Consider the following 14862-nt stretch of genomic DNA (forward strand, 5'->3'; position numbering starts at 1 on the left):
TATCTGACATGTAATGTGGGAGGCTCACAGGAGCTATTCTGTATTTTGGAGTATTTATATCAATTAGCAGTTTAACATGTGTATCTAAAAAAAAAAGGCTGCTAAATGTAGGACAGTAAAGACTTCATCAGTGCTGTGTGTAATGTTGGTCCTGTGCTTAGAATCCCGAAAGAACAAATACAGATATATAAGAGGAAATATTCCTGGAATGACTGGGGGACAATGCAGGCATTTTTAAAGCATACTAGATTAACATTACTGTTATGATGATATGATTCCACAATCTAAATTACCTCAGTTTAGTAATAATTTCAGATATTTGTATTAAATATCAACAATCCACATGTGCACTGTTCCATTGCATGTAAAATTTTAAAGAAATTGCAACACTTTGGTGCCAGATTGGATGAATTAAAAAGAGAAAGCTGCCTGTGTTTACTCTGGGGTTATAGTCTCCCCCCCCCCACACACACACACACACACACACAGATTTTTATAGCTAGTTTTATCAAGTGTGATTGCATTTATTGGAGGAATTATACATTTGTACAAACTGCATCTGCAAGCATGCGTAACAAACACAAGCTTGGTAGCATTAGCTTGCTAATACGTGTGTTAGCTAATGATTAAAGTCGATTTTTCAGAGGAATGCCAGTCAGTCTAAATGTGCGTGGTGCAGATACTAACCCAGATACATTTTGGATCCTATCATTTCTGGATCTGTTCATTACCCATTTCATCCAGTGCAGATGCATTTTTGTTGATAGTGGCTTGTTTTGACTGTATAAGATCTGTACTGATCAAAATGGCTGGCTCGCTGTAAAACAGCCTGCTTCAGTTTAGGCATTGTTTTCAATAAATTGCACGCTCAAAAAATGTTTTGTCTCACTCCCATTTCTTCTTGTTGCATGTTGAAGCTGAACTTGGAATCTTGTTAAGGTCCAACCATGCAAAATATGATTTTTTTGCCTTTTTTCAAGTGGTTTTAAACTTTTGATCAGGCTAAAATGTAGCTGACCAGTATATATGGAGCTCTAGAAAAACGTCCATTTTGATGAGAGAAAATTTCAGTATTTTTATGGGATGTTAATTTTAGTAGGAGTTAAAGTTTTTATGAATTAATTTAAAACACTGTCAAAATGAATATGTTTATGTGTCCCTGCTAAAAGACCAACATTATTTGGATGACTTTTTTTGGTTATGGATCTTGAGAAAAAACTATATGTTGGAGTCTCAAATTTGACTCCAATTCTGATGTTTTGAACAAGACTAAAGGAATTTTGGCCCAACGAGTTTATTTCTCCAGTCAGCTAAAGCTGACTTCTGAGTAAAAAGAGTTACGCCAATAAGACACTGTAATCATCAGGTGGATTATAAGAAGCACTGTTATGTAAAGATATTGAAGATACAAGTAGCTTAGATGAAGGACAAATAGTGGATCTGGTATTTTCTGTGACACTAAAACATCCCTGCCTATCCCACTCTCACTGTCTTTGATACGTGTGCTTAATGCTGATATGAAACTCTCTCCACATCTACCACCCGAGTCTAAAGGCATTGGGCAACAGGACACAGTGTCATTGCCGCAGCAGAAAAACTGTTAAGCAGATTTACGTGCACGCCTGCTGGTGAGAAAAGGGGGGAGGAAGAGGGGAAAAAATGACCTTTTTACAACATTTAGTCCATGAGAGACATCTCTATTTTTTTCGCTGTGACTAAATAAACTGTTTATAAATGTAAAATCATGTCTCGTCTTGGCAGTAGCCCAAGGACTAGACATTCCTGAACAATGTGAATGCCAGCAGCAGGACCTGAAGGTCAACAAGGAGTCTGCTGAGGCTCAATCTGCTTCCCCTTTTTTTTTTTCAGAACAAAAGGATGAAGGCAACAAATGATATTCACTCCTGTCTCTGTTCAAGAGCTTCTCTACACAAGCAATGGCCCTGGAATCAGTAGACCTGTCCATCTGTTCACCCAACATTTTGGCTCACACCAACACTTAACATTATGGTAACTGCTGGCCAGATTGCTGTGGAAATAACTGTGGGTATGCTCAGCACCCAGAACAGTTAAAGTTACCTTTTATAGTCTAGCCCCATCCCAAAAAGTTTCTAATGCATGATCAGCACTTATCAGTACCCCGTGTCTACACTCGATCAAATCAGCTTAAACAGAGAACAGATGATGGTAGAACTTAATACTTGTGGGCACAGAGGTTAACTTCATCATTCAACATTCATTCATCTGACTGACTTTGGTGGAAGTGTGAGATTCCTTCAAGGTATGTAGAGTAGAATTTTGTACTTAACTGAAAGATAAGCAAATTCAATTTCTAGTATATATACCAAAAAATCTTTAAAGAAATCCTCTTTTTATTGGTGACATATTGTGTATGGCGGGCCCATTGAAAGACCCCACAAAGACTGATGTGGAATTTTCTGTCCCCTTCTGACTTTGGGGACGTACATCATGAATCTGATTTCTAATGTATTTTCTTTTTTAGTGTCATTTCAACTATTCCAAGGTTTTTTGAGTTGCCAATCCTTACAACAGTCTTAATTGTATAGTCTTCTTTTAAATATGAATAGAATAGAATAGAATAGAATAGAATAGAATAGCCTTTATTGTCATTGTACAAAGTACAACGAAATTGGAGTGCCACTCCCTTGGTGCAAAATGCAATAATAAATATAGATGTAAAATATAAAAGGTACAATAAAACAACCGAAGTACTCAGACAATAATAACTACGATATATACAGGATAGCAGCATAACATAATTATAGTATGAATAGTGACAATGGCAAGTATAGTTAAGCAGGTTCAATAGTTTTGTGCTTATTTACTACGGTGATAGCTCTGGGAAAGAAGCTATCCCTGAATCTGTTTGTCCTGGTTTTATGTGACCTGTACCGTCGGCCTGACGGTAATAGTTCAAACAGTTGATTACTGGGGTGAGAGTAGTCCTTAATGATATTGCCAGCTCTGCTGAGGCATCGGGAGTTTGCAATGGCCTCCAGACTGGGCAGAGAGCAGCCAGTGATCTTCTGGGCTGTGTTGATGACCCTCTGCAGTCCTTTCCTGTCTGCAACTGAGCACCCTGCATACCATGTTGTTATGCCGTACGTTAGGATGCTCTCTATGGTGGCTCTATAGAATGTCACCAGCAGCCTCTCCTCCAGGTTGTTCCTCCTGAGCACTCTCAAAAAATGGAGACACTGCTGGGCCTTTTTTACCACCGCCGTGGTATTTGCAGTCCAGGAGAGATCATCAGAGATCTGCACGCCCAGAAACCTCATGGAGTGTACCCTCTCTACACAGTTCCCGTGAATGTAGAGTGGGGCCGGGTCTGCTCTGCCCTTCCTGAAGTCCAAAATAAGTTCTTTAGTTTTTGTGAGGAACTTATTTTGGACTTCAGGAAGGGCAGAGCAGACCTGTAATTGTTCAGTTGTGGTGAATGTAGTTATGACAGTTAATTAAAAAAAAGAGAAAATATTTGGAATTGTTAGATTTTTTTTAATGTAATGATCTACTTTATTATCATTTAATTAAAATTTAATGAAATATCATATCATTTTTTTCTATATTATCTATCTGTATATTATTTGAAGGGATTTTTCTCATCAGTAGTTGAATCAATTTCAGCAACATGTCAGAACTAGCTGAACTATTTTAATGTGGTTTGTTGTTGTATGGCATTTTCACTGTATATCAGAAATAATACCATAGTTTATCTGCTGTGACAGTTATCGTGTTATTCTGATTCCCAATTTTACAGTAATGGAAAAATGTTAAAAGGAATTTAATGTGTGCAGTGAGACGCAAACAGATTTCATAGAGAGCAATCTTCTTTTTATCTGTTGACCCACACTAGATGATCTTCCATCATGTTAGAAACATCAGTCTATAAAGACGGGAAAATCAATGCACCTTTGATGGTGGTTAATAACAGATGTTTTTGCTAATAAACCAAATTCTCTCAGACACTTTCTGCGCCAACCATTAAAGTCTTGTTTGCCCGCTGAACTGATTTATCTGAGGGTCTTTCCACAGTTTCTGAAGTGTAACTATGTGGATGGATTGTCCTGAGGATGCATCAATAAGACAGAAACACTTTGCTGTGGACCTTTTTTTCCACTGCTTCTTCAGGTGTGATATTCAGATTGCACTTGATTAATCAGCAGAGACAGATTCTAACCTGAGATTAAGCATAGACTCCACAACCTCGTAATAACACAACTAACACAGAACATGTGATTTTTGCTTGACAGGTGAGGTTGTAAATTAGTAACCAAGTCCAGTTCCAAACTTTCAATAAGTTAAACTACATCTCAAAATTAAAAAAATAGTCCAAGAAGAAGGAGATGTGGTATATCTGCCTGCCCAATTTATATGACTTTGATGCACGCACACACGTGCATAAGATGTATAGTTGTTTATCGATCATATTACATTGAGCTGAAATGAATTAAATTGACCTGATTGATATATGTAATGAGCCTGACTTGGATAAAGGGATGAATGGATATTTGTGTGTGGTCTTTATGTATTGTTCCATGATTCTGTTATAAATTACATTTATATTTTTTATATTATTATACAATTATATTGTGATGCTTTGTTTGAACTGGACTCACCTGTGCCTTTTGCATCTCATCCCTGCCTTCATGTTGTCTGGTGTTCGCAGCATTTTTCTAAACACAAGGTCTTCATTGTCAGATAAAGTAAAGGGTAAATGGACTGGTTCTTATATAGCACTTTTCTACTCTGTCCGAGCACTCAAAGAACTTTATACAGCTATTTCATTCACCCAATCACACCCATTTACACAAGCACTTCTAAGCTTAAGTGCTAAGCATCTAACATTCGTACACATTCACACTCCGATGGATACATCGGAGAGCAACATGGGGCCCAAGGATATTTGGCATGCAGACTGGAGCAGCCGGGAATCGAACCACCGACCTTCTGGTTAGTGGCTGATCCACTCTGCCACCTGAGCTACAACCACCCCACAAAGTAAAGATGTTTTTTTGAAATCCTTGTGTTTTCTTTATTTTTATGTGTCATATGTTATGTGAATGAACATCATCTCCTGGTTGTCTTGGTTATTAATCATCCAGCTAACTAAGATTTTACTGTTATAGTTTTCGACACACTTTTTCCAGTTAAGGCTGATTTTCTATGAACATTTTAGGAAACCTGATGATGTTATCTTTCAGACATTTTCAAATGACAGTTTTGCAGATTTGGATATTCCAAATCCCAGCTCTAACTTTATCTGCCATTGACCTGCTTGATATTAAGGAATTAAAAGTACGAGAGCCATTAATGGACTTGGAGAGCAAAGCTGACAGGAAGACTTCTGTAGCTTCTAGTCAGTGCATCAGGATCACAGCTGCAGCCAGGAGGCCTCAGCAGAGCGCGCATATATGGCACATTGAGTCTCTGAGGAGTACAAAATTAACCTCAGAACCACAAACCTTTCCCAGAGAGAGAGAGAAAGAGAGAGGCGATAACGATGACAGACATGGCTCCTCTGGGAGTAAAGCCATTTAAAAAAAAAGTGGCATGTTGGGACTCACAGCAAACACTACTGGTTTAGTGGTATGGAAGGATGTTCGGGTAGAATGTTTGGACTGAAAGGATCGAGGCGAGAAGGGTGGTGTGGAGGTGAAAAAACACATTGTCAGATGCTATCGCTTTTCCCAAAGAAACAGCGTCAAGCCCCTCAGCACCTGCCTAAGTGCTGACGATGACATTTATCCATGCTGCTATAACTGAAGCGAGGACCAGACGACCCTGTCTGAACACCAATCATCTGCCCGGCCCATCTCTGCTGCAGTGCTGAAATGAAGCTGTCATTCGTGCGGCAGCTCTTTCACTGTGTGTCACTCTGCAGAGAGAGATTGATGCGCTTGCTTTTTTTGTCCCTATTCAGGCTTCAGCTCCTGCGGTTGGATTAGCTGATTTGAAACATTGATGAAGTTCAAACAGCTCTGACTGGGCACAGAGATACATCTTCATTATACCGCAAAGTGCTCCTAAAACATTATCATTATTCTTCAAACTGCTGGACGGCAAGCTGCCATCTGAGGCTGGACTGTCACATAAAGGCTTGTGAATTTAAAAGCTGACTGCTGCGGCATGTGCCGGGCTTCTATCTTCTATCATTCAGCCATATGCTTCTGAGATTGCTCGTGAAGTTTTACAATGTCTTCAAAAGTTTGAACAGCAGATTGTGTACAACCAGAGAGGACTGTTCAGTAAGCCCCTCACATCAGGATTCTTGTCAAAACATACAAATCACAACTGGTGGAGTGAGTGTTTAGTATTACTTAGTGCATTGTTTTCTTCTGCAATAATTCTCTAGTGTGGGAAGCGTATGTAATGGGATTCATGGAAATCATGCAGAGGTGGCTGGGTGGATGGCGGTAGCACAACATTCAGGATGGAAATTGACAAGAATTTAAATCAAATCACTTTTATTGTCACATCACATGTGCAGGTACACTGGTACAGTACATGTGAGTGAAATTCTTGTGTGCGAGCTTCACAAGCAACAGAGTTGTGCAAAAATACAATAACGTAAAACAAGCAAAATATAAGAATGGCTAAATCTGAGACCAGTAAATATATGTACAATATATAATAGTATATGCATTACTGGATGTGTATACTAAATATGTTTTATGTCTACGTGTGTGTGTGTTTGTGTACATATTTTACAAATTAAATAGAGTAAAACAATAAAATAAAATATATAAAATATACAGAGGTTTGTAGTTGGATATTGTGCAAAACAAGTGGCATTTATATACAGTATGTAGTGCATAATGTTGAAGTTCCAGTAGTGAAGGTGAAGTGTCTATGAAGTGTTCAGCAGTCTAATGGCCTGGTGGAAAAAGCTGTCTCTCAGTCTGCTGGTACGGGACCGGATGCTGCAGAACCTCCTTCCTGATGGAAGTAGTCTGAACAGTTTATGACTGCGGTGACTGGAGTCCTTGATGATGCTCCCCGCTTTCCTCAGGCACCGCTTCCTGTAGATGTCCTGGAGGGAGGGAAGCTCACCTCCAATTATCCGTTCAGAGCAGAGCAGATACCGATACTGGTATCGGGTATCGGGGCCGATACTGTAAAATGTGTGTGTAAACTCACATGTGTAACTCGTAAAAGTTAACCGATACCATGAACCGATACTAACTTATTTCATTAATCAGAAGGTGGATTGTCATTTCTGTTGTAGTTTTTTAGATTGACCACTAGGGGGACATCTCGCACTAAACAGGCACAGGGTTAGGCGAGTTAGACTGGCGGCTCCAGATAAAAAAGAGAAACTGGAGGCTGCTGTAGCTAGGCTAAACAAAATGTCAGCAGTGTGGAACAGCCAACTTTAACTCAGGTTTTGGAAAAGTGATGAAAAATGTCAAGAGAAAATCCACGGGCAGTTAAAATAACAGAGGCTCTGACTCATTTTGTCGCTCTGGATGACCAGCCAATGCTGGCCGTGGAAAACATAGGATTGCACCGTCTTCGCAGCATACTCGAGCTGCGATATGAAATTCCCAACTGCCCATACATCAGGGAGATAATGGTGCCAAAACTTTCTAAAGAGGTAAAGACAAGCAGTGTGTGCGCGATGTCAGTCCTCAGTTTAACGGCGCAGTGGACTGATGATCCACGGGCAGATGAGGAGTTCGTCAATGCCAAATACTTTCGTTATTTTGTTTGTTTGTTTACAATATGGACACTCTGCAATAATTTAAAAGTTTATTTTATTCTCAAAACTAATTTGTATTTATTTTATTCCAAACAAGTGTTTATTTATTATTCTGAAAGCTCGAGACAGTGCCAATAGTTCAGTGATATTTTGTTAAATTACAATGTGGAGACTCTGCAATAATTTAACAGAAGTGCTTATTTTTCACTTGAAATTTTTTTGTGGTCATTTTTATTAAGATTTTATTTTTTATCGGCAGAGAATAAAATAAAACCTGTCTTCCAATTCATTGCATTTGTGTGTGTGTGTGTGTGTGTGTGTGTGTGTGTGGTAAAAGTATCGGTTTTTGTGCTCTGTATCGGCAAGTACTCAGATCCAAGTATCGGTTTGTAAAAATTGGTATCGTTGCATCCCTAGTGTCAAGCGATTCCGATTCTATTATTGATATTACGTATCAATTCTCATTGAGTTCTCACTGGCTCTGCTTCAAGAATCACCACCATTGCTTAAGCATGCTGTAGGTATCCCCCCCCCTTGTAATAATAATAACAATGGATTGCATTTATACAGCGCTTTTCGTGGCCCTCAAAGCGCTGCACAATTCCATTATTCATTCACTCTCACATTCACACACTGGTGGAGGCTACAGTTGAAGCCACAGCTGCCCTGGGGCAGACTGACAGAAGCGAGGCTGCCATATCGCGCCATCGGCCCCTCTGGCCATCACCAGTAGGCGGTAGGTGAAGTGTCTTGCCCAAGGACACAACGACTGAGACTGTCCAAGCCGGGGCTCGAACCGGCAACCTTCCGGTTACAAGACGAACTGCCAACTCTTTGAGCCACGATCGCCCCATTCATTCATGCTATGATCAGTGTTGTACTCATTACACAAAGAAATAGACTATTACACATATTACAAAGAAAAGGTTACTTGAAAGTAATGCCATACATTACTTACTTACTTGCCAGGGAAAGCAATTCTTTACGCTTCTCGTTACGTTACATACGAAACATATTGTCTCATAACTACCACTCCCAGACACCAACAGACAACCCTATCCTAATGACAACACACATGTGATCTTTCTCTTAGTATTTAAGTACGAACACAAAGCTGACAGCACAAGGCAAAGATGAAAACCAACACAGAGACTTCAAAGCGATCATCACAGTGGTTCTACTTTAGAAATGAAGGCTGCAGCCTGACTGTTCATCGCTGCCTTTTTTACCTGCTGATGATCAGACTGGGTCAGCATTGACTCAGCTTTACCAAGTACTGTCCATATCCCTAGTGCAGACCATATCACTGTTTTACTCTTCTGACACATGACCTGAAACCAGCTGATGGTAATGCAAGTTCAAGTGGAACCAATAAGGCAAGGCGACAAGAACCAGTTCTTGATTCCCATTCCTATTCAGGACCAGAAAGCAACATCATGAGTCTTAGTGTGGTTAAGTTAAGACAAACATTAAACTGTGGTTGCTAAATATCACCACCTATCAAATTTAGGATTAGGATTTAGGTTTGGTTGCCATCCATCCCTTTTTTTAGGCTATCACCTGTTTGGAATATCTAAAAGCTTTAAGGAAAAGAACAAAGAAAAAAATCCTGAATTCACAAGAGTTTATTTGAAATGTATAATCTAGTTTCTGAGAATCTGAATATTTAACTAAAATAATACCCAACACTTGTCACAGCTGTATATGGATTAGGCCAGTGGTTCCCAAACTTTTTTTGCTGGGCCCCCCTTTGTTTTACATGAAAAATGCCCCCCCCCCCCCCCCCGCACTAACACATCCTCCAACCACACACGCCCATATTTTGCTCCATTGCGATTTATTTCACACCTCAAACATTTAGTAAACAATTAAGCAAATACAAGTAATCTGCAATAAATTACAGGTAGTAATAAAATAAACTACTAACTAATTTACGCTGCGTCCGCACCTACACGGGTATTTTTGAAAACGCAGCTGTTTCGTCCACGTAAACGGCGTTTCAAATCACCAAAAACAGAGATTTTTTAAAACTCTTTTTTTGCCTTGACGTGTGGACGAGGAATACAGAGTTCATCATGCAACGTCAAAAGTATGTGCCTTTGTTCACGTCACGCTGTGGCCACGTTATTGTTTACATGAGATGAATTGCAGAATGATAGAGACAAAATACTGTTATTCTGACTGTCTGCAGGTTTTACACGCAGTTACTGTCCCTCCATTTAGAAAGGCAGAGGCGACACGGTGTGATTATTTTACTGTAGTTGGGTTTTTTTTCTGTGTAATAATATTCAACATCGCTGTCAATACATTTTTCAAAAAATGCCTCTCTGTGCAAAACAGGTAAACAACTGTAGGATCCTGTTTGTCCGTGATTTGAACCGGGGGAACAAATCGTGGCAGGATCAGCCTGATGTTATTTGTATCCTGCTGTAACTTTACTGTATAAAGAGCTAACATCTCCAAAATGTCAGGAGTAATTAGTCATTACAACAAGTGTTTGTGAACTAAAAATCAAGAATGTGGGATACTGTTTGTCCATGATATTAACAGCCCAGCGCTGCTCCCGACGCAGGGGAAACTAATTCTGTCGGGGAGACCTACCTCAGCACTTGTGCAGGTGAAACCAAAGGGAAGATTTGCTTCAACATATTTTCTAATCTTTGGCTTAGAATGAAGTTGGTTTGGAAACATATTCAGCGATGCTTCATCTCCTGCTTTGGGTTTCTGTGGGCGCCCCGTGATAGCAGTGTCCAAGCATCTGGGTTTTTTTTTTTCCTTGCCATGGCTCTGCGCCCCCCCCAGGCCCCACACTTTGGGAAGGTCTGGATTAGGCATGGATTTGTCTCCCAAAACATCCGGTCGAGTGGTTACAGTGGTCAATCATCCAAATAGTGAGGCTTTGTATGTATTAACACAGTATAGCAGTTGAACATACTATTAGGCTAGCGACTAGAATACAGTACACATACCAAGAATACCTGTTCAATCAAAATTAACTTCACTTTGATGTGCTGAAAAACTGCAGTGATTTCCCTGTCTCCTTTATTAGGCTTTGGGATGATAACCTTTAATGTTTAAAGAATCTGCTCCACAGACGACATGTCAGTGGGATTGAAGAGGTCCTCAAAGAATTCCTTGTAACGCTTGACTATATCCTCAGTTGAAATCAGCAGCATTCCTCCTGCACTATACATGTTCTACTTGGCCTGCAGGTACCCCTCAGCTGCCTCCCACAGTCTATCGAGTGGCACTCAGCTGTTTCACGGGCAGCATTAGGGGAGGAGTCAGAGAGAAAGTCAGAGTTTGTTGAAGAAAACCTGCCAGTGAGCAGGTTTAGTTCACAGTCTGTTACCGTGGTAACTGACTCAGAGTGGAGGTTCACTTGCTTTCTTGAACAGAAAACCAGATTTGTGAGGTGCTTCCTGGGTTAGGGCCATTGTCTGTTGCTATCATTTTCAATCTCTTTGTTAATTTTCTAGTCTTTTTTACGATAGTCTTAGCCTGATTGCTTTAACCTGGGTTCCACCAAGAAGGCGCCTAAAACCACGGTGGGCACCACCCTGTATAACCTGCTTAATAGTTTGAGATGCCAAACATAGCAGTGGCATTTAGCAGCTAACAAGGATGATATTTGCCCTAATTTTGAAGAGCATGTTCTGAGTCCCTATACTTTTTTGAAAATGCACTGAACACTCAACCTGAGGCTTTTACCATGACGTGAGTTCAACATAGCCAGTGTGTCATTCTGTTATCTAGTTTCACTTAACCTGATACTGGCAATCAGGATAAGCACCCAAATGAAAGGGCATCTTCCCAATTATTGATAAGGGTGTTGGCAACAGAGTGGCTGACTTTTTTTAGCTGAGGAGCATTATGATTCCATACACATTTTACCTGGGTAAGGGAACAAACAAGGCTATAAGCACCTTAGTAATTGGGCAGCATTCAATATCCTGCAGCAGCATGGGTGTACTGTGACAAAATACTAATAAGCTTTTGGAGGTGGGAGACGAAGACGAAGCCTGTTTGAGTTTCTAGTTACTAACTTGGCATGTGTTGGCCTCCTGGGAGGCAGTATTTGAAGAAAACAAATGCCTAATTTGTTTTTCTTCATCGTTTTTTTGGAGAGTGTTTTCTTCAGCTGTGGTATTTCAGGTATGTGGCTGTTTTAAAAGTAAATGGCCCGCATATTTAATTTTTACTGCATATAACTTCTGCACACGGAAATGAGTTGTCATTGCGGTTCAAGTAGTTTAGTAATCCTAGGAGTATAAGTAAAGAGGCTTACTATTAGTTTCATACGTTCCACTCTGGTAGTGTGCAAACAGCTAAGATATGATTGATGTGATTGCAGACTTTCAGCTTTAACCCTTAAGGACCCACAGTGACACTGGTGTCACTGCCCCTTTACACTTAGAGACTTGGTTATATATGATTCATTTGATATAAGACCCCCGTAATTTTCATGAAAGTAGAAATAGGTCTGGGCTCTTAAGGGTTAATTCAGTGGGTTTAACAAAACTTTTCAATTACAGTCTTTTGAATACACTGTACCCCATTTTCAGAGGCTCAAACTGTATGTATAAACAATTTTATATACATGGATTATTTTTAATAGCAGCGTGAAAATTATTTGAAGATAAAAAAACATGGAATACTTAAATTCTGTGTTTCCTCCCTTCAGTTGCTGCGTATTTGTGGTTCTCTCTGCCTTCAGTTTGTTCTTCAATTGAGAAAGTAAAATTAATGTTTTGGAATTGGATCAAGTTTTGTTCAGATACCTGTTTCCATTTCATCACGGACGTGGGTAGTCTGGCATTTGCTGGATAATCTTGACCACGGGAAGTGAAAGCACTATTACTGGACACTACAGTGACTCATTATTGCTTCTATTATATTGGCAATTACTTTCGTTTTTTAATGAAGGCACTTCCTAAAACAAGGGGCGCTCATACAACACAGGAGAATGGATTTGTAAGGGACTATTTGCAGTGAGGGCATATGTGAGAATAAATCCAAGTACACAGCAGTGTGTGCTGGTTGTAATGAAAGAGCATCAGTGAATCAGTGCAACAGACTGTCTCACTGATGCTCACTTTTGGACAACAGTAAAGTTCACTAGCACAGATTAATCAGATAATATCTATCAGGAAATGATACACACACTGCACACAATGCTCAGACTAATTTATTTTTGGTTTGGATTATTTATTTTTACAATGTACACAACACCGAGAAATATGACCACATTATTTTCTTTTGACTCGAGCCAAAGCATTAGTAAGCTTATATTACACCAGTTAATTTAAAACACTCTAATGAGCTCTGCTTTAAGAACAAATAACCTCTCCTACTACATATATTGGTTTCCTGTATTTTTCTCCACTGCTGTATAATATTTTGAAACCTGGGGAGCTGAGTGTCAGTGCAGATCTGCTGAGCTGGGTTCTTTTTTTTTCTTCATAAGCTCGACAAAATGCAGAGTTTCGGTGCAACAAACAGCTCTTTAAAATCAGGCAGCCTGCAAAAAGTTGCTGAAAGATGCAAGAGACGGTGGCTATAGTAGTGTCCATATGTGTACACAGGACCACATCTGCGGTGATTACAAGCACAACCTATACTGACTGTGGAAACTGCGCACACCATTTTTCTTTTCTTTTTTGATGGCGTGTGGTGCAGTCATAGTTAAGTAAGGCTTCTAATCTCCAGCAGCTTCTGTGGAGCTGTTCATTGACCATCAGCTGATTGGAATTGTTCCAGTAGGTGTTTGAGTAGGAGAACTATACGAGCTCTGTGTCTGATGATATGTCACTGTTCTTACCTCAATCTGAAGCAAGGCCTCCTCTCTCTGACGGAGCACCTCCACGTCCTCCTCACTGATCTCAGACAGGAAAGCCTGACCTCCTCCCTCTGTGCCTGCTCCAAACAGTGGACCCTCCTCTATCTGCTCACTGGATGGAGTCTGAGGACTCTGCGAGAGCAAAGACATTTTCTTTTATTAGATTTAAAAGGTAACAGCAAAAATTCAGACAGTGAGCAGTTACTTTGTCTGTTGCCTGGGAATACAAGTGCTCGGGTTGTTGATTAAGTAGCAGCAACTTATTATCACAGCAACTACCAGTTACTGCTGTCTTTTATCTCTCATCTTAAAATTCATGGACAATCCGACTCTGAGCTTGATGGGTTTTTTTAGTGATATGTGTCAGAATAAAATATAAGAACAGCAGTGAAAATATATTTTAGCTAAACATTATTACCCTCTATCGGCCCCAACCACTTTCAGCAGAAAGCTGCTCTTCTTGAACCTGGTTCTGTCTGAGGTTTCTTCCTGTTAAAAGGGAGATTTTCTTCCCACTGTCACCAAGTGCTTGCTCATAGAGGGAAAGGAGATTGCTATGGTTTTCTCTCTATTATTGCAGTACAATATAACAATATAAAACACAATAAAGTGATTGTTATTGTGATTTAGTGCTATATAAATATAAATGCACTGACAAATAAAATCGATTAATTAATGTTACGTTTATGTACCTATTTATTATATAACCTACTTTAAGCTAACCATTAAATCAATTTCTTTTAGCAAACCTCCAGCTGTACATTTGGCTCCCTAGTTTTCCTTTTCTTAAATCAGCAGCTACAAGTGCATCAGTGCAGATTTTTTCTGTATTTTGCTCTTTGTGTACATCACAGAAACTGTATAAGCAGTGTTTTGCATCAAAGGTTTATTCAATTAAATTTTATTTTATTTATATAACGCCAAATCACAACATCAGTCGCTTCAGGGCGCTTTATATTGTAAGGCAGACCCTACACTAATACATACAGAGAAAATCCCAACAATCATATGACCCCCTATGAGCAAGCACTTTGGCGACAGCGGGAAGGAAAAACTCCCTTTTAACAGGAAGAAACCTCCGGCAGAACCAGGCTCAGGGAGGGGTGGGGCCATCTGCTGCGACTGGTTGGGGTGACAGAAGGAAGACAGGATAAAAGACATGCTGTGGAAGAGAGACAGAGATTAATAACAATGCAGAGAGGTCTGTTGACTAAGGACTTTAATACTAATACAAATACTACAAATACAAATACTATGACATATACATGTATATGAATCACAAAAGTCTCCAATCTTCTACTAT

At 39.7% G+C, this 14862-nt stretch overlaps 1 protein-coding gene across 2 annotated transcripts in view; it reads right to left on the reverse strand.

The window, feature by feature from the left end:
- Positions 1-14862, reverse strand: part of tsnare1 (T-SNARE Domain Containing 1) — a 250202-nt gene that overhangs the window by 100992 nt on the left and 134348 nt on the right. For both annotated transcript variants that reach the window (XM_087837141.1, XM_035913745.2), the window contains exon 8: positions 13542-13691. In XM_087837141.1, the coding sequence (XP_087693267.1) occupies positions 13542-13691 (150 nt within the window). The remainder of the gene's footprint in view (positions 1-13541; positions 13692-14862) is intronic.

Source organism: Neolamprologus brichardi, unplaced genomic scaffold (assembly GCF_056152115.1).
Source record: "Neolamprologus brichardi isolate AB-2024 unplaced genomic scaffold, ASM5615211v1 NODE_ptg000008l+_length_2720982_cov_1, whole genome shotgun sequence".
Classification (NCBI taxonomy): Eukaryota; Metazoa; Chordata; class Actinopteri; order Cichliformes; family Cichlidae; genus Neolamprologus; species Neolamprologus brichardi.